At 38.9% G+C, this 21,093-nt stretch overlaps 1 protein-coding gene across 4 annotated transcripts in view; it reads right to left on the reverse strand.

Annotated features, from left to right (window-relative positions):
- Nucleotides 1–4,605: 4,605 nt before the first annotated feature.
- LOC142382060 (transducin-like enhancer protein 4) overlaps nt 4,606–21,093 on the reverse strand; it is a 38,455-nt gene continuing 21,967 nt past the window's right edge. For all 4 annotated transcript variants that reach the window (XM_075467510.1, XM_075467512.1, XM_075467511.1 and 1 more), the window contains 13 exons: nt 20,586–20,602; nt 15,339–15,461; nt 14,665–14,718; nt 14,415–14,567; nt 13,917–14,049; nt 13,544–13,731; nt 13,269–13,345; nt 12,911–13,160; nt 12,563–12,810; nt 10,876–11,023; nt 9,970–10,120; nt 8,616–8,692; nt 4,606–8,433 (listed from right to left, as the gene is read on the reverse strand). In XM_075467510.1, the coding sequence (XP_075323625.1) occupies nt 8,326–8,433; nt 8,616–8,692; nt 9,970–10,120; nt 10,876–11,023; nt 12,563–12,810; nt 12,911–13,160; nt 13,269–13,345; nt 13,544–13,731; nt 13,917–14,049; nt 14,415–14,567; nt 14,665–14,718; nt 15,339–15,461; nt 20,586–20,602 (1,727 nt within the window). In that variant the 3' untranslated portion in view covers nt 4,606–8,325. The remainder of the gene's footprint in view (nt 8,434–8,615; nt 8,693–9,969; nt 10,121–10,875; nt 11,024–12,562; nt 12,811–12,910; nt 13,161–13,268; nt 13,346–13,543; nt 13,732–13,916; nt 14,050–14,414; nt 14,568–14,664; nt 14,719–15,338; nt 15,462–20,585; nt 20,603–21,093) is intronic.

Genomic DNA, 21,093 nt, shown 5'->3' on the forward strand with positions numbered 1-21,093 from the left:
AAAAGCCTATTTCAAAAGGGAAAAAAAGAATGGATGAAATATTTTGATAAACTGGGAGGCGAGTACAAGAATGTAGCTGAATAGCACAAGCGCGTTGCATGAAAAGAAACTAATTTCACCCTAACCATCCTTTTGTCGTAAAATTTATGGAATCTGTCTGTATTGAGATTTTGATATGTGTGTTATTGGTTTTGTTTTTATTTCAAATTTCTGCGTATTATTTAGCAAATCAATTCTGATCTGATGGTGGCTCTAGATGTCAGGATTTAGAGGAGGAGTGCAGGACTCAAACGCAGGCTCATAATGCATTTTTCTAAAAATCAAACAAAAAGCACTGATGTGGCAGATGATCCAAAGAAACAGTGATTAACTTGCAGTTCTTACAGCACTTAGTACATACAATACTAAATGATGGCAAGCCATGGCACTGAACAAAAGAAACCAGGGTGTGTTTATACAGAGTGAGCTGCAGAAAGCAAGACTAGAACCCAACCCAAGATTAACTTAATATTGTGAGATTTTAGCACTGCAAGCCACATTGCGAAAGCAGCATTACCACAGTTGTGTCACAACAACCATCTTTCATCATAATCACATAATAAACACTGGTCTTACTGGGAGAGACGTTCAGGATTTTATGACCAAAGATAGCGATGATTTTCTGACAGCGTCATAGAATTTGGATGATCATCTTGCTGTGTGTTTACACCCTGCGTCTCTTAATGAACTAATAGGGAGTGTTGCATGGAGTGACGTGCTGAACAACATGCTGTTGTTGTTATGTGGCAGCCAAAACAAAGCCGAAAAGTGTAGATGGAAGCTGAATAGCATAAATGTGCAAATAGTGGAATTCCAACTAGGAGGCAAATGTAACTGAGTTGTTGCAGCGCAAGTCTTTTTCTGCTTGATGTGTCCTCGAGTTCACACCGTGAACCCAAAAAAAAGAAATATACAGCACGGAGGCATTACAACCTCGAAATAAATAGCAAACCACTAAACATATTAATACACAATATTAAAGTCACGTTTTCAATGCTGCAGTTCACAAAACTTTAAATCATTGTGACTCATTTAATCTGAGCTCCTTTTTACACTCACAGCCTGCTACAGTTCAGCAGATATCATCATTGTGCACACATCAACATAACTCATCAAATGCTTGTTGCACAGTGGGGCTTGCAGTGAACTTTTACAATTGCACAAGGCGTAGATGCCTTATAGCAGAAAATCTGAAATCTGAATGACAGTGTAGTGCAAAAAATCATAGACCCACACAGAACAACACCACGGAAACCCATCCAACAAATGTTACCAACTGGCTTTGTTTTGTCTGAATTTTTCCAAACTAATCAAAATGTCTGCTTTGGAAAAGGCCTGCTGTGAGTAATCGGGCTTCAAGGTTTCGAGCTGAAGTTGAATTGAACTAGGTTGACATTAAAATGCCATTAACTTGTGAGCTTGAATGATAAAAGGCCATAAAGAATATTCTCCCACCTCACGAGTCACTCAAAAACAATCTCTGTTCCTCAAACATGATGTTCAGAACAGTGAAAAAACATGTGGGTGTATTTCCTTCAACAAGAACTCAAATGAACCCATTTTAGGAAGAAAAAATAATGACTGAAGTGATCACGCTCTGTTGTTTCTTTTCAGTTAAGTGAATCCAATGAAATCTGTTTTAACTCAAATGAATTGTTGGTTTGTGTTGATTTAGATGTGGTGACAGATGCCTTTTCCTTCCTCTTCCTCAGGTGCAGCTTGCTGTCCTCAAGTGTCCCTCAATCAGTCTCTCGCACATCTACACACACACACACACATACACACACGCAGTGACTGATTCCTCCCCTGTCTTTTTAAACAAGCAGAGCTGAAATCTCTCAGCCTTCCCTTTTTGGAAGGAGATAATGATGCTCGTTTCACAGCTCAAAGAAGTCATTAATGTGTGACACAGCCTTAAATGTAGGACATCAAAGCACTGCAGAGAGCGCCCCCCCTCCCCTTTTTTCTGCCCACTAACGGCACAACCTCGTTAAGATGGCACAGACATGAATTAATCATCAGTTCTCCATGTAACAGGGCAGGAAATTGTTAGCAGCATCAGCTGTTGCAAGAAATGTCCTTTTGAATTGCGCCAAAGTATAAAGCTTCTTGCAAATCTTTCATCCCATTACAGGATCACTGTCAAATTTACCTCACCGGATAAGGTGAAGGATGTGCTCCCTCCCATGTACCCTCATCCAATCTCTTTCAATGATGTGATGGTGCTGGCAAGGTGAAAAATGGGAGAAGAGTAACATTAGTAAATCAGATGTGTCAAGGACAGGTATTGTCAAACACAATATACATGGCTGGGAATCCTAAGAAGGCCATGAGATTCATGTGAGCCTTATAGAGTGGATGTGCTCCAATCCTATTAAATTAGACTATGATACACTGAATACTTGGCATAACTTGCAGAGGAGCAGAGGAATCTCTGCTCACATTGATTCTTTCATTGTTTTTACTGAATCAGCTACCTGTCTCAGAAAGATCAATTGTTGCAGTTTTAGAGGTAAATTTTCCTTTCATTGTCTTTTTTTTGGCAGGGTGGGGACTAAATTCACAAACTGTGACCATTTTTTAATGCCATCATTTTCCAAACTGACAAATTTTCTTTTCCTATTTGTTCACTGCTCCCAAAAGTTCGAAAACACACTTTGTTGCGATCTGTAGAGATTCTCTTTTTCTATTACAGTTTGTAATAGTATGTAATACCTTTTCTATTTGACAGGGGGTCTTTATTAAGTGGCCTGAACTGTGCTTTTGCTTTCAGCTACTATTCAGGTCTTCTTATGTGTAAAATTCCTGCTGTTTTGAGAGGTAATTGTCCCTTTGTGCACTTTTAGGGAAATAAAGATACACAGCAACATACTCATTGAAAGACTCACAGTTCATCTGATCTACAGTTAGCTCTAAATATAGTCAATGGAAAGGAATAACGTTATTCACCAACCCTCCCAAACCTTTCAACGCCACCACCTCACACAGTGCTGAGGTTCAGTTAAAAGAAAAGAAAAAAATCTCTTTGTTAACACAAATGCTGCTTTGACTTAAGAAAGCGCACCTTTATTTGCTTTTTATTTGTTCTCTGGATGGGAAATTGTTCCGCCTGAATGGTGATCAGATGCGATTTGGGGTTTCAAGTTGTAACGCAAAGAATTTTACATCTTGTTTACACAGCTCTGTACATATGAGAATCAACCAGCAGCTGCAGTAAACAGCGAACAATAGTAAACATTAACATGTTTGTAATATTGTTGTATAGATGATGACATTTAGCCTAAAGAACTGTTAAGCATTAGAATATCATAGAGTTGCTGGTCAAGCTGCATACTCAGAGACGCATTAATTGCGTGTGTAGTGCGCTGTGTTCAGAATGAAAGTCTCACACACTTGTTTTGGAACTGCAGTGACGATCCACGTACTCAAAAATCCTCCTTCAGAGTTTCCAGAAGGTGTTTTCAGTGCTGTTAAACGAGGAAATAATTAAGAGCAGCTCCAGCTCTCTGAAGGTAGCAGAGGATTGTGATGGTTAGAAGTGAGTTGCAAATGTAATTCCAGCAGACTACAAGGCATGTGCAGTGAAGAGTATACTATCTTTGCACCATTTGGACCAAATCCACCAGCAACATGCTTCAACACATGAAAGCTAATGTCACCCTGCAGTTGCGTGGCCTGTTGTTTAATCCAGCTTCTGTGCTCGTCAGGAAAGTGGCAATTTACATGCCGCGAGTGCTGTTGATATAAAACGTTGAAGTAGGGTGGCTCGTTCCCACATTGCATCCCCACCTTTCCTCCTTCTCTCCCACTTTTGGCTGTGTGAAGTGCTGATTGGAAAACCGCAACAGGAGTATCATTCACTGTAATGGTAGAGCATCCTCCTCCACAGACCTCACTTATATCACTTAATCTACTTTAGCAGTCCAGCGCTGTGCTCTGCATGAACACAGCACATTCACAATGGGAGGTTAGCCATAGACTAGTGTTGACCTGTCAGGTTGTACTAAAATGCCACACTAAAACACTTGAAACCCTTGCTTTTCACAGCCCACTTAATATGGATATAGAATAGGCTTGATACACACTACTAGTGAAAATTTAAGCGTATATTCTTATTGTAAGTCTGTATATTAAAGTGGACACAAAGGATTAATATTACAATAACATCAAATCAGTTATTTAGCCTTTAAAGATCTTAGAAAAACACTGCTGAGAAAGTAGGAAGATCGGGCTGTTGGCATAAATGTCACACAACAGACCTCAGATCCAGCCCTCATCTTGGATTTTGGTTTCCTTAGTTTTATAATAAACCCTTTAAGTCCAAATCCACCATCTTGACACATTTTCATGTTATCTCCCCTGACGCCTGGCTGAGTTGGGTCGTAACAGCCCGACTTGAATGAGCAGAAAAATGCTGCATTAGGATAAAAAAATCCTTTTTATCCAAATACACTCCACCACAAGATGTCACCAACAGTAATACAAACTTGAGTTGCTTTATTATCTGGAACTTTCCTCAATCACTCAGCAATTACTTTTTCACTTTGTTTGGTTAATTCGGGCCGTTGTAATCAATGATTGGTTTACATCGTAAAGAAAAGCAACTTAATTCTGGTAAGATCTTACACATTTTCAGAACAGTAAATTAGGCTCAGACAAAATACTCCACACAGTAATTTATTAAACCACAGACTAGAAAAAAGAGAGCAAAGGCATTTTGTACTGAATGAAAAACGCTCAACTGGCAACAGAAAGTTTCTTTCGGCTGTAAGCTCCGATAATTACACGTTTGCAGTCAGTTTGTAACACCTTCATGAACTCAGTCAAGCTAGGTGCTCTGTACATCACTTCTGTCCGTATCATCATCACCGTCTAAGGTCATGTAACTGCTAGCAATCAGATCAGACAAAAAAACATTCAGATTTCACTGTTTATGAGTGTGAGAACAATCAAGTGTATTCCATACTTTCCAGAAGAAAATAGAAGAGTCTTAGATATAGTTCAAACAACTGCCACCGGATTGTATAACTCAGTCAAGAGCAGAATAACAAATTAATAAATCTAAAGTGAGGATGACTGCAGTAAAGACAAAAAAAAAAGAAAAACACAAAGAAGGCAAATGCAGTGAAAAAATAGCACTACTATGACCTGTCCACTGTGTGTAGCTGGCAGATAAAAAATATCTGTTATGAGAGTAGCCTATTATTATATGTAGTCTTCCCTGCATGAAACTCGCTGGATCTTATACTCTGGTAAGATGACTACACTCAAAAACGTGCTTTTGCATTCACGTGGGTTGTTATGGGATGAATTCTACCTCTGCCTTCAACTGAATTTTTTATTTTTTTTCCCATCCAGTACAAGAAAATATCAAGGCTTTAAAAAGCAGATTTCCTGTATATCAATTTGCTGCAGACCATAAGGACATTCTGAGAAATATGATGATGAGTTAAGACTTGAACGAGAACCTGTTTTTCACACTGTTTAAGTGTTGGGACCTTAAATATAAAGAAAAAAAATCACAAGTATGCCTCAGGCAGGTTCACACTGAACGCTGCTGTCTAGCAATTTTGAAAAAAAAAGAAAAGATTTTTAATCATATTTGCAATTGTTGTCTTTTTTTTTATCTATCCTCAAACACATCACTGTGAGAGGCTTTCGTTGTAAAAGAAAGGAAAAGAAGAAACAATGAGTAGTAATAGGTTTGGGTCTACTTAATATCCACTTATGATGGAAAAGGGTGACTTCATCAATATTACAAGACAGCTCTGATTTACATGACAGCGGCTCATACAGACACTACAAAACTGGTAACCTCATCGCAGTTTGGTACTAGCTTCATTCTTTGTCTTCCATCTAATAACATCGTTTTTTTGCACCCAGTAGGCCGAGAACTGAAAGTTAAAGCTAAAATATGCAAGTTATGATATCAATCTCTGATTACAGCTCAGTTTTAACATTTCCAAACTGATCTGAATACAGTTTAAAAACAACCTGACCTAACATGGTTTATTACAAGTGGCTAAACCAGCAGGTCCAGTTGAAGCACACAATTCAATGACTACCACTTAAACTAAACTACAAAAAGTTAAACTGAGCAAGTAAATAATTAGTGAATTTACCATGCATGTGTCCAGCAAGCAGTCAATGTGAAGAGACATTTGGTCATGAATATTTCAAGGGGGACAGCTGACACAAACTGAAGTGGATGATCTTGGCTGCCGTTATTGATAACTGAGCTTTTCAGCTAGACCCATCTTTTAGTGTTGCAGGATTTACACTTAAAAGCAGTAGCCCCATTTTCAAAAACCTCTCCATCAGAAGCCACATTTCAGCTCTTTGTGCTGTTGAACAATCAGCAGGACAAAATGACAGAAGCGTAGCATCGTAAAGGCACTGTGTTATTTTTTTTTAAGCCAACAGAAGTAAGTCCAAGATAAATCCAGGCCCTACTGCTAACTGCTTGTTTCTAAGATAAAAGCCCAAAAGTCTTAAAAGAAAACCCAGTCTAGCAATGGAAGGAGGTTGACCTCCAAACACCAATAAACCAGTTTTACTGAAATCTATCAGGGGGCCAGGGAGCATCCAGAGGAGTCTAAACGGAGTGGCAGAACCAAGTGCAAAGGTCAGTCAGAAGTGAGCACACTGAGGGCAGTCCAGTTAGTTTGTCCATTCAGCACCCACAGGGTTGAAACATGCATACAACACACATGCACACAGACAGACTGAGATCACACCTCACTCGGAAGCTGGAATTCAAGAGAAAATGACAAAAATAAATAAAAACATTTAAGTAACACTTAGAAAATACAGTAAATGGAAAATACAGTAAATGTTGGCAGTAATGTGCACAAGCTCTGTTTAAATACACAAATTAGATGATCAATACAAACTATATGAAGTATGAAGCTGTTACCAGCTGCTGGTTAGCTCACCTCAGAATAATGACTGGAACCGTTGCAGAAAGAAAAGGATATTTTACACAAATAATAAAGTATTAATAAATCAAACATGTATGTACAGTAAACATATTGTTTTTGAACAGATCTTTGTAACCAGTCTTTATGCTAAGCTGCGCTGTGCTAAGCTAAGCTAAACTAAACTGAACTGTCTCCTGGCTTTCAGTTTACATTTCGAAGTGTTACTAACTGTGATTTTTTTCTCAATGCAAAAAGAGTGAGGTTTTTACTGTGTTTAATTATTCCAAACTATTATTATTCCAGACTACAACATGTAACCTCTCTTTGTCTGTCCTTGAAGGCGTTCTGAGATGTTAGGAAACCCTTTTAAGATAGTTTGGAATGTTTACACATAAATCCTCCCTCAGCATGCTTTTATAATGAAATTATTTTTGATTTTTTTTCTTTTCATATTTAAATAAGAAAATATATATTTAAAAAAATCTTAACAGCTTAAAAAAAAGAACAGCACATGAAGGCAAGACAGAATCATACAAGTAAGATGAAAATATTCCATTAGGAGCTCACTTTAAAAGCATTTCAATGTTGTTCTTGACTGATTCCTCATATATTTGCTTTCAAAAAAAAAAAAACATGCACACATTTGCATGTGCCTAATTGCTACTCCCGTCTATCATGTATCTTCTAAAGGAATGCGTCTCGTAAATTTATCCTACACCGCTGTGAGATGCAAATAGGCGTACAAATGATGGTGGTAAAGAAAGGTTCACAGCTGTCTCTGGATACATAACAACAACAACAAAAAAGAAAAATCATTTTGAGGAGAAACTTGTTGCTACTGCAGCTTTTTCTGCAATAATCCTAATATCAACACCAACATGAGATATTACCATCCTAATTTGTTGTTACTGGTATACAGTGCAAATTCTTTAGAAAGATGTTCTGAAGTTGCCCATGATTAGCCCCCCAGTTCACCTTCAAATCAAAGCCTGCAGGTACATACAAATATATAGGCAAATACTGTACTACGTGAACAAAAACATTTGTACCACAACTGAGAGGCTTGTGTCATATTTTACACAAAGGAATGTTATCTGGCCACACCAGATTTAGTGCGCATGGAGATTCACTCATCTTCATAACTACAAAAAGCCACTTAAAAAAAAAAATCAAATAGAACAAAAGAAAAAAAATGGTGTGCTTAGTTCCACTTGTTTGTTTTGATCCACAACCAGCCAGAAGGTCAAAAGGTCACAATCCAAGAAAGTGTTTGGTTTGTTCCATTCAAATTTTACACAAATTAAAAAATGTACACAGATGGAGACATCAGGCCCAGATGCAAAGATGACTTTCTACGCTGGCTCTACTAGTAGATGACCTCGTAGACTGTTGCTTTTTTGTCTCCTGATCCCGTCACAATGTACTTATCATCAATGGAGATGTCACAGCTCAGCACCGAGGATGACTCCTTTGACTGTGAGGGTAATTAAAGACATGTGTAGATGTTAAGAAAAACAAGAGAGAGTAAAAAGGATTATTATAACATGCATGTGACACAGATATTTGACAGAAGACTTTCTATATATCTGAAAAAGGTTCTCACACTTACTGAAGGTACTTTTACTTTTATTTACTTGCATTCTTGCCGACACTAACCTGGAATATGCTGGCTCCATACGGGGTTCTCCATGCGTTGAGCAGATTATCTTTTCCTGTGCTCACAAACCACTTCCCTGCAGAAAATGGTAAACTAAAATTTATACACGTCTCTGTCGTGTGCATAACATTTATTTTGTACATTTTCTAGTCACTTGAATCTCACACAGGCATTACTAAGCCTTGTTTAGTCACAACGTGTAACACTAGCATCCAGCTTTAAATTGTAATGTCCTTCAGGACATATAACTCAATGTAGTTAAAGGTTCATTGTCTAGAGTATAATTCATTCTAGCTGCAACATTGCAGACTGCCACTATACACTGTATGGAAAAGATGGACACAGTTTCGTTTTCAAAGTAGCACCAGTGCGGAAAAGCTGTGAGTGGGCTCAGAGCAACATACTGTATGTACCTCCATGCACCTCTCATTAAAGAAGCATCAACTTCTCTGATGAAAAGACTCAATAATATTTACCTGCAAGTGTGTATGGTTTCAGTGGCTAATTCAGTCCTTCTGCTGGTGGTCATTTGAACGTAATTCTTTGATTGAAATAAATTAAAAAGAGATTGAGTCTCAGATATATAGATTTCAGAGACCCAATAGGCGTGATGGACAAGCCCGTCAGGGCAGATAGGCCAGGTCTTTCATTCAACCTTCAAGTAACAAGCCAATTGTTTTGACTGATAACTGTTACTATGTTGTCATTAGACTGTATAAGTGTGCCTTTTTTGTGACTTGTTAATTGGGCTAAACACTAAAGAGATTCCGATATCCTTCTTTTTTAAAAAGTGAATGCTGGTTTTGTTTATGGTTTTACAGTTTTGATGCACGTTATATGCAGCATTAAGCGTGACGTACCACATGTTTGCACGAAAGCGAGACAATTAGCATCTAAATTAATATCACAGATTACATGACTTATGGATGCATCCCTGCTAACCAAGCCATCACTAGCATTAACTAATCACTTAGCGGTTGTCTTTCTCATTCAAATATGGTCACTCCTATAGCCCCCCAAAAAAATCTATGATGGGAACAGTGTAATAAAAAACCTGACCCTTTAAATCAGCAAACCAAAAACCAACATCATCATAATGGTTAAATAATGAAGCCAGTGACTGCAAACAATTCATTTCAAAGACTAAACCTAACCAAGCTACTTCGGTGCCTAAAGCCGATCAAACACAGGGTGAAAGTAAAGAGTGAGAGGAAATAAATGGTATTTGTTGAAAAAAAATTAAAAAGAAACTTAAGAAATACTGGTCTAAACAGGAGTGAAACTAGGACGACCATCTCCACTCCCTATTGACAACAGACAATTTTATACCTCTGGACTGTATTGGACTCTTACCACAATGAGCAAATCTGAGTGAAAGCACACAGCTTTCATGCAGATGCAACTGGTACTTGTCAGGTTTTGTGACGTGCAGGACCTCCACATTGCTATTCTCCATCCCCACTGCCAGCCACTCGCCCGTTGGACAATATCCCAGTGAGAAGATCTGCAACCAAATCAAACAGTCCCAATTGAGTGTAACAGCAGATCCAGTATATGAACATGGTCGGTGACTGATTTAGTCCAATCTTATTCTTGAAACAAACCAAGATTTTTTTTCACAGCAAAGGTTAATAAAAAGGAAAAAAGATAACTTTAAACGTTGTGAAAACTGTGCTATTTCTTGTTTTGTGCTAATAAAACTGCTGAAGCTGCAAAGAAGAGAGCATAAGAACTCTATCAGCTGCATCCCTTTGCCCATCTGCTCTGCCCTCTATGAATTCTCCTTAATGCACACTCAGATGTGCACACTGATGTGCACACTGATGTTGTAAATGGGTCTATTCAGGAAAATTGCAGTAATGGTCTATTATTCCTGCTTTTCTTCTCACCTTAAAAACTAAATTCTAACTGCAAGTATTATTACTGTTAAAAGTACAAAAAAAAACATCTGTCTGGCCTTAAGTGTGGGTTAAATGCTCTGAATTGAGCTTGTAAATTACTGCAATAGATCAAAAGCTGAGACAGTAATCATATAAACGGCAAATGGCAGTGATTTGTCCTATGATGGACAATTTTACCAGTCTGTGACATTCTTACTTTAACATAACCACCAAATAATGATAAAAGGCATTTGTACCAAACCAAGCTTTTTGATCACATACAGAAACTTATACCTGCAACCTGCTGGTACAGACTTTTAGTACATAAAGGGTGGTAAAAGCATTTGCTAGCTTGTCTTTTCTTGAGTTTCTCGTGTACCTGGGAGGTGAAGTCATGCTGTTGCAGCTGCCGCCCCTCTCTCAGGTCCCAGGACCTAACAGTGTTATCCAGACCCCCAGTCCACAGCTTGGTCCCATCATTAGATATGTCTATACAACTAGCCCCATCAGTGTGGCCCTGGAACTGCCTGCAGGATAGCACAAAAAAAAAAAAACATGAAGGAAGGAAAGAAAAGTGTTTTCATGTTTATTTAGCATATAAAGTGCTGTGCAGAGGTATTGAGACTCTCCTCATTTCTTCATATTTTGCTGACAAGGTGCCGCACTCTCGTAATCTTTCATCGTGGTCTTGAGCAATAGTTCTCCAGACTTTCTAAAAGTTTTTCTCTGGACATTTGTTGCACTTTCACTCAACCATGTCATTTTTTGTGAAGCCATGTTTGTGAAGCCTCTTAACACAGACCTATAAATCTTTAAAGTATAATGAAGCACCTTATTCAAGGGGTCACCAGTGTTGTATCTACACATAACAGATAATTTAGCATCGAACCAATTTTGAACCGAATCTTTCTGCACTTTGTTTAGAAGCCTCTCACAAAGGTACATAATTAGTTCCCATTTCTTTTTAACATAGTTTGACAGAAATAAAATAGTATGATCGCACCAACAAGGTTTTTCAAGAGCAATTAGCCGAAAACGTGGCATATCTCAGCGCGGTGTGAAGTGTGTAGTTAGAACATTTGAAGATAGTTGACAAGTAGACAATAGGAAAAAAAAAAACAATCTACAGATGAACAGGATCTGAAAGTGATGTCCTAATAAGAAAGAAATAATAAATAATAAAAGAAGAATCAGCAAAAGAGCTGTCAGGGGACTTGAGAGATACAGCTGAACCATCAGTTGATCCATCTACTGTTCACTGAAGCCTCATCAGAAATGGTCTCCATGGATGGATGGCTGTCAAGAAGCCATTCTCAGGGAAAGGAAACAGGGAGAAAAGGCTGAGATATGCCAAAAGAAACAAAACTGATGAAAATTCAATGTCAACAGGTTACTTGTGGAGTGATAAAGGTGGTCATAGCAAAAAAAATAAATCAATCAAGGTCAGTAAAATAGGGCAAACTCTGTTTTATTATTACACATGTTTCAATAAATCCCTGTACCTATTTCCTGTTTTTCCCCTGGAAATATATAAAGAAATGAGGAGTGGCTCAAGGCTTTTGCCAAGTATTGCAGGCCACACTCCCACACTGCTGGGGGCTTACAAATGCATGGAAAATAAAAATAGACTAGAAATCAGTGGTTTTATTGTCTCCTTTCCGCGATTAAAGCTCTAGCTTCACCTTGACATCACCTTCACTCTCATCAATTCTTAACAAGTTTTAGGGTTTGAGCAACGATACAAGTTTCTCCACTTGTTGTTTAGAACTAGAAGTGCTGGAAAAAGTGCCAGTTGGCTGCCGCACAGCTCAACAAGACTTGACAACAACTCAACTTTGGCATCAGTCCTTCCAGTGGTGCTGAGCTGCAATATTGCTCGTTCTCCCGGGCTCATTGGACAAGGGGCAAAAACAGCATGCAAAGCTGGTTCTCATAGCAGTGGACCACTCATAGCTGGATTTAATTAGCTGCTTTAATTAGTTTTAATGAAATTTTTGTCATGTTTGTCATTTTCATAATTTGGATTATCATCAACTCCTCAAATAGCACCCTCCTCAGCAACCTACCTAACCAGAGTCTGGTTGTGGAGATCCCAGACAGCTATGTTTCCATCGGAGCAGCAGGAAAAGCAGACTTTGGAGTCAGGGCTGATGGCAAGGGCATAACATGCCGGGGCTGATGACGTTAGTTCTGCTTTGATCCGAGGAGTTGGTGTAGCCAAATCCCAGATGGACAGGGTGCTCGCCTCGCCCCCAACTATGAGAGTTCTTCCATCCGGAAGCAGCCGACAGGAACGGATGTAGTTATCTCTGTTCTGATGTTACAGATAGAGTAAAGTCATTCAAAATAATCATCTGACACATGTTTGTAACTCATAACTGTCCTAAATGTAAGAATCAGCATGTTGTACTCACAAGGCAGTCCAGCTGGGATACAGGGGTCTTGTTGCCAGGGTGACTGATGTCCCACACCTTTACACAACCCTTGCCACCAGTGTAGACATGACGCGTAGGGTTACTGATGGTAACAGCGCATACCACCTCCCCGTGGCTCAAAGTATTGATCTGACGAGCATGGCGTGGGATGCCAGGGCCGATCAGTGCATCTGGGGGAAAAGGCACAGGCTGCATTTGTCCATCAGCACTCACATGAAAGGAGTAAGCCCTGAAGGGACCAAAGGCGGGGAAAGAAGAGAAAGTAAGTGAGGTAAAAGCAAAAGAGAGAGAATGCTCATTTTGTTCATTTTCATTCAAGGAGGAGAGAAAAACATACGGCTTTCCTCCAGGAATTCCCGAAAGGTTGGGAGGAAGTCCAGGGACACGAATGTGGTGATGAGGATCAAATCCTACCTAAAGAATTTGAGAGAGTGACACAGTTTGACAGCATCTCAACAGCACATGAACTTCAAAGATTAGATAGCAGTCAGAAGATTAGAATATTTCTTTATTTCTAAAGATATATCCTAAATTCTGATACTGTATATACATATATATATATAGGAATGTGGTTACATATTAGAGGGAATGTGTCAATGAGTGTTCAGGTACCACTTGTGTGCGTCCATAGGCTGCCACAGCAGCAGCAGCCACTGCACTCATCTGTGGTGAGATGTTATGCAGCCCTGTGTAGGCTGTCCCTGTTCCGCTCAGCTCCCCATTCATCCCCGGGTGGGGAACCATTCCAAATGGACCTGGGTATGAGCAGGGCACTGCCAGCGGCGTGCGAAGACCAGGAGCTAGAAGACAGTGCGAGTACGAATTGTGATATCTGTAGTTAAATTGCTCACGTCAGCTGTGTGGGTATATAAATATAAATGATTAAATCATCATCATGTTATTAAATCTCAAACATTATGATGTTCTGTCTCGAAGTTGTTTTAAGCACATTTTGTGCAGCCATTGGCCTACTTCCCACACTCACCTAGAGTCTCAACCCCTGTCGGTTTACTGGGTGCAGACCTCAGGCCCGGGGTAGAGGTGCTGCTAGGTGTGGGGGCCTCAGAACGAGAGGTGGGTGTGCTGGACTTGGACACAGGGGTTGTGGATTTTTCATTCTGCAACATAAAAAAAACAGGAGTAGTCTTAACAGATTATTACAAACAGTGGGAATTCATAGCTAAAAGACACACACAGCCATTTTCAAATCCAACAGTAAAACTCACTCATAAAAAGAAGAAATTATCCATGGTTTTGACAAATGTATCAGTTATTAAATCAATTATCTACAAAACTATATGCCGTCTTGCTTCTTACACATGAGTGTCCAATATTTCACTTTGAATCCTCCTTTCCCAACAGACCTTCCTTCCAATGAATGCTTCTGATTTCTACATTTTATTAGAATGCCTAAATATAGAAAACTATCCTGAGAAATAATGAAAAGGAAGATCAGAGGGATGTAATTACCCAAATGACTCACCAAATTAATCTCTTTGGACTTGGATGAAGGTGTACTGCTAGAGGAGGCGATGGAAGATGGACTCAGGGGCGCATCTTTCTTCACCAAGCGATTTTTGTCCAATCCATTCTCCCGAGGAGAGTGGGCAGGACTTCCTCGAGGAGATGCTGGATCCTGTAGAGGGTTTGCACAGATTAAGACAAGATAACAAGATTCATCTTCTTTTTTGAACAGGTAACAAAGAATGCCATCATCGCAAATTGTTTAGTACCTCATTGGAGACATCCACTACCAAGTTTTCATCACTCTTCTCTCCATCACTTTCCTGGGATTGACACAAAATGTTACTTTAATCTATACAGAACATTTGGGGGCAATTTATTTGCTAGCAAGACTAGTATAAACTACTATGAGTGTAGTATTTCACTGAGAGCTTGAAAATTGCTTTCATATAAAAAAAAAAGTGGATGACAATCAGATTTGTAGAAACCTCTATGTTTTTTTTGTTTGACAAGAAAAAAAAAAAACTATGTTCAGAGATCTGAATCCATGTGTTTAACTAGAAAAAGTTTTTTGTCATTGTCATTTGTAAATATGGCTTCACAATGCAAGAACCAAAAGCATCCTTTAGATATGGGCCATAAGGTGAGAAGTAGTTGGTTTACAACCAGATCCCAACCTTTACTAGGTTTCTCTCTGTGTGAATCTATTACCAGGTCTGAAAAAATACGAAAATGATAATGGATTATATATTAAAATCTGGCACTTCCCTTTTCCCCAAAAATTGGTGAGTTCAGGTTTTCTAAAGCTGTAGCAGCAGAAGGGCCATGTGATCAAAAGAGATATTAATGATTCAGCTCTCCGGTTCCCTGATCAAAAACAATTTGTTAAATAATTCATCTTCTCTCCTGTTCAGAAAAGGTTGATCTGAGCATCTTCACTCACATAGCGTGTGGAGGTCAGCTCCTTATCATCTGTCTTCTGTTTTTTGCTGTCGGATGAATAATCGCTTGAACTCCGGTGCTTCTCTCCAGTCCGAAAACTGGCAGATGGCGAGACAGATGAGCTCTACAAGAAAGAATAAAACATGAACAAAAGCTGGAGTAAACCGACCTCTGTTTTAAAATACATCAGCTATGAACTGTATATAATATGTACATTTAAATATGGTATACCGAGTACCGTAATGGATTTGTCTCAGAAGCACTCTGAAGCAGTTTTAGACAGAGCAACTTACAAAATGCTCAAGAGAATTTTTCATAAAACATTTGTTTTTGTTTTTTGGTGTATACAGTACAGCAAATAAAAACCCAAATATTGTCCTATGAACTACTGTTGATAGGGGGCAGCTATCTCAGACAACCTTAAAACCTTCAAAAATAAAACTATCTGCCATATTAGACAGCAGTAAAAGTTGGACTATTCTATACAGTATAAGTTAAAATATTATACTAGGGATTTTAGATTGTGTTTCTCAAAGTAAAAATGGGAATTTCATTATCTAAAGTGCCTAATACTATTAGAAATTTAATTTAAAAATCAAGAAAATCTAAATTTTGAGTTCCACAGATATGTCAGCATGCATGTGACAAAGTAGAGGTCCAATATTGAATGATTGTGATTTTCAGGCACTGCATTAAAAACATAATTACATTGTGGAAATCACTGCACAGGCTCAGAAGAGTTAACCCTCTACCTTCGAAAGAACATACAGAAACAAAATCCAAAAAACTTGCCCTCTGTCTTGGGCCCTAGCTAAAAATCGGCATTGGGCAAGTGGAAAACCTGGAAGCATATGCGCTTTATAAAGTGATTACTCTATTCATATGTATTCATGTTTTACACAAAACCATCACATTTTTATAAACAGAATTGCAATTGTAACAATTCTTTGACATTTTCAATATGTCTGCCTTTAGCTGAAGACCTAACTAGCATACTGTATGCTATCGGCCAGCCAGTCAGTCAAACAGAAAAGCGAAGATGAGCCTAGTTATGGAAAGGTATGGAAAATTGTCAAATGGCAACTGGAAAAATGTATCGGCTTATGTTAACTGACTGGAGTTCATATCCAGTTGATTTTTTGGTGGTTTATGGGAAGTTTCCTTCTCCACAGTGTGAAACATATCATATCCTTTGCGGGATATATCACCACCAACTTTCACTGCACTTATCACTTACACTGTCCTGATCATTTTCCCAAGTTGTAGTCAACAATCCAGAATTTTGGGCAAACCAGACGGAGGCTTCTGCCGATGTGTCGTAAAAATACATGATTGTTTTAAATAGAAACGGCATGTGGACAAGAAAGGACTCCTCCGCCTTGCTTTCTGTCCATGGTGCGTTTGAGGCTAGGTACTCATCAGTTGTTGGACTTGTGGAGATCAGTTGTGAAATTTCAACAAAAAGCCCAGTCCTACTCCTTAGTTAGATTTCCATATCCCTCTCATAACTCGCCTGCTTACCAAAACCATTCAGGTTTTACTCTACTGGACCAAGCAAGAAGAAAAGCGGTGCAGCATCGATGACAGTTTGGTTACACCATCATGGCATTAGGGGCAGTGGGTCCATTGATGTCTCTCTTTTCTAATTAAATATGGCATCCTTTAAATATCATTACTAAAGGATTAATCTTCTTTTGAGAAGTAAAGATCAAACTAAGGTCAACTAAACATTTCCCCTCTTGCTCTACGTGTCTCTGCAGAGCTCCCCCTCTCATTGGGAGGCGCTGCTTACCCGGCAGATGCTGGACAGGGAGAAGGAAAATAAAGGAAGACCTTTAGCTCGACCTTTCCACTAACTCACGCTTGTAACCTTTCCGCTGCCCTTTGCCGTGCTGCAAGTGTTGATGACAAAGATTCTGTGTGAGGGAAGAGTGAGATTGCGCGTGTGTGTGTGTGAGCGGTTGTGCAACACTTGTCCCTGTTTACATTTTAGTACTCTGTATGTGTAAATAATCTGGAGATGTCAGAGTGTGTACAGGTGTGCGTCTCTCCCTGAGCGAGACGGAGCAAGTTGCCTCCTCAGTCTCTGTCATCTTCTTTCCAGACTGATTAGATTAATTAGCCTGCAAATTAGCTCTTTCAAAAACATCAAAGCAAATTAATTTAGCTAAAGAGACAAATGAAGGCACCGCCAGCAGTACAGGCATTGTGTCTGTGACAAACTCTGTGGCGTGGCTGAGTGAAAGTATTAATTCTCATTGACATCGTAATTATATTAGCTTCCCATGTCAAATTGATTCTGCAAGTCCTGATAATGATATCTGTACCAACAAGCTAATGTTTTATACACTGTCATAACTACACATGTACAATAACTTTGTAGTTTATGCAAAAATACACTTTTTTTTAAGCTGACCATCTACTTTTCATAGATTTCAACTTTGCCCATCTTCCTAAGTTCCACTAAGTGAAACCATGCTTTATTTTGACCAACACAAACCAAAGTAAGTTTCTCTGGGGAAAGCACATTACTCATTGCCCTCCACAGATCCAGTTGTGCATCACCCCTTAAATGGGTTATTTGTTTTCACTGATTTAGAACACTCCCAGCCAGCAAAATTGTCATGATTCTTGTTTAGACATTAGGTTCTTTGCTGAGAAACAATTGTTTTCCTTTGGTCAAGAGCCCAAAATATCTATATCAAATATTCTGTAATGCAGCTAAAACTCGAGTGGTAGAGCGGTCGTATTCCAATCAAAAGATCAGTGCCAGAGCCAGACCAAATCTTAGGAGAAATGTCACTAAACTGGTGAATACAAGGACTCTCCAGTTACCAAGAACGGCCAATCAGAATGATCCGTCTTAATGAATTAACAGATTAATTAATGGGCTCATACCTCCTAAAGTGGACTCTGAGAGGTACTATCAGCTTCAATGGTCATGACAGGAATCACCCAGGAAACGAGCACATGTTGACTTTTCATATGTCCTTTTATATGTTAATGCTATTATTACAATGCTGCTCAATGCCAAAGAGGCAGCCAGTGCATAAAAATGTGACACCATTGTACTGTTTTGATCTTGACCCTATTGTTTTGTTGACAGTGACTTAACTTAACAGTTTGAGATTTGTCCATGTAAGAAATCCTGTTTAATCCCCTTTGTCTATAAGCTTTATCTTCTCAGGAACATACCATTTCTGCACAAACCCAGGATCTTTAAAGCTCTGGGCTGAAGTAATATGGTTGAATCCATCTCTCACCATGCTATTTTGTTTGTTATTCTGCAGCCTTAACAGCATGGAAGTCCAGCCTCCACACAACAGTCAGAGCTCCTAAAAGAGCATACCAGCATTAACACAGAAAAATGGACTGCAGCTGCACAGCTTGTTTGCAAGTGACAAAACCAAGACAGAAAGTACAAAAGGAGAAATCTAAGAATCCCAGCAGTGACCACACAAACACCAAGCTGTGGTTCGTGCAGTATAACAGGAGATCAATTGAAAAAAATCAGTCTATAAACTTGAGGAAGCCTCGGTGGGAATCCATTCATCATATTTTTATAAACAAACAGTACATAGTCAAATGCTTGATTTCACCTGAGTAGTTCTTATTATTTAAAGGAATTTTACTCAAATGAAAAACCCAGGAGCAGATCTGCGGCACTGATAAATGAACCAACTCTTAGTGTCATTTTCATTTCCACCAACACCAACAAAAGGTCTGAGGAGGCGCTGTCCTTGAAGGCAACATGACTGCTTAATTGACTGCCTGTCTTGGAAAAAATAAGCCTGCAGACGCACATGCGTGTGCCATTTATGCCCTCTTACCTTTATCAGTGTGTGAGGTGGCAATGCCAAGGACATTAAGACACAGATGTTCATGCTATTCACACACACTGTACTGTGTGGACTGTTGCCAAGGAAACCATGGAGCACTGACAAGGGGCTTATTGGTTTCATGGAGTGACTGTTGGCTGCCATGTCAAAGAGCATCTCTGTGTGTTTGTGTGTGTGTGTGTGTGTGTGTGTGTGTGTGTGTGTGTGTGTGTGTGTGTGTGTGTGTGTGTGTGTGTGTGTGTGTCTGTGCATTCTCACATGGCACTAATGAAAGGCATTCATCATTCTGGCCTCTCTGTCTTAACCACAGATTTCTGATGACCTCACATGGACACACAATGCTAATTGCTCCCATCACAGGGCTCACATCTCTTTGTATGTATGTGTGTGTGTGTGTGTGTGTGGTTGAGGATATGCTACATGGGGGGCAGGGGATAACATCATAAAACATTCCCCCAGTTTCCACCGGCCCAAAACACCAGAGAACACACACAACCTTCTAAATGTGTGTGTGTGTGGATGTGTGTGCTCAAGCTTGTGAGCTCAGGCTGCCAGTTTAAAGAAATGCTAATCTGCTCATTGAGAATTCAACAAACCAAATGTTTGCCTTGGGAAAAAAGCTCCGCTTAAGGGACTAATTACTACAAGCACTGGATGTAACCATGATCTGTAGCGCTGCCTCTTTTCTGCTCCCTTCTTCCTTCACTAAACGAAACTACTAAGCCCTTTTTCCCTGATCTTGTTATTTCCATTTCACCCAGTTCAGCTTTTTCTTGCAAGTTGTCATCATTTTGACATATCAGACATTTTAAACATGGCGAAGATCAGAAGCCTCTAATTATCTGCTCACGTGAATGTCGAGCCATTACTTAATAACACCAGTTTAATAAGCTACATTCAAGACTTTAGATCATATATCAGCATGTCTGAGTGGGCAGTTTGTGTGAGCATATGAAGATTTTTTCAAATCAGATGCTTTTCAAAATGAATATCTGTCTTTTTTCCGTGTTTTTAACGGTGTCTTTTACATTATCAGTAAGATACTTGGATTATGACATTAGCAATTCATGTTGCTAACAACATGAATTTTAACCTAATGTATAAAACATTAACCCAAGAAATTAAGAAAATAATGTTTGTTTGATTTGTGAGTTGATTTTTATGTTTTATAAGCCCCATCATTGTCAATACAGTTGATGAAAATCAATAAAGTAGGAAAGAATAAAAACACATTTGTTTGTTTACTTTCAGCTGTTGGCAAAAAAAAAAAAATTAATCAGAGCACTCATTTTATAGATACTGCAGGCATATCATCTGACATGAAAACAAAAGATCAGAGTGAAGGAGCAGAAATGTAGCTTAACCAAGAATGTTGTTTTGAAAAGGGGAGAAAAACAGAAAAGACTTACCTTGACTGAGTCTCTGTCTGAGGAGGTAAAGGACAAGAGGAGGAAAAATATGAAAAACACACAAGATAGAAATATAAATGTTCTACATAAAAGACAGTTCATGAAGGGCATGCACACAGAAATCAATACAACTTGAACTAGGTTTGCTAGTGGTTTTGATGGGGATATTTCAGCATTAAAGTACTTTTCTGCCTCAACACACCACAATGCTTTCCAATTTGGGTAAAGGCACAGTTACGGCCGAGACATTGAATCATATTTAACACTATCATCGCTTTTATACTCAATCATACCGTGCTTTTAGTGATTAGAAATAATTTTGTTAGAAATACCTACTAATAAGTAGTTATTTTTCTATTTCTATTTCTAAGCTAATGCTTGAGAATGTTTCATCAGCGCCGTAGCTGTCCTTTAATCTGCTGCCTTTAAATGAAACTCGTGATTACACACAGGAGGTTGTGTACATGAAATGCTTTTTTGTTAAAACAGTAAGTTGAAGCTACTTTAG

This window comes from Odontesthes bonariensis, chromosome 6 (genome assembly GCF_027942865.1).
Source record: "Odontesthes bonariensis isolate fOdoBon6 chromosome 6, fOdoBon6.hap1, whole genome shotgun sequence".
In the NCBI taxonomy this organism is placed as follows: Eukaryota; Metazoa; Chordata; class Actinopteri; order Atheriniformes; family Atherinopsidae; genus Odontesthes; species Odontesthes bonariensis.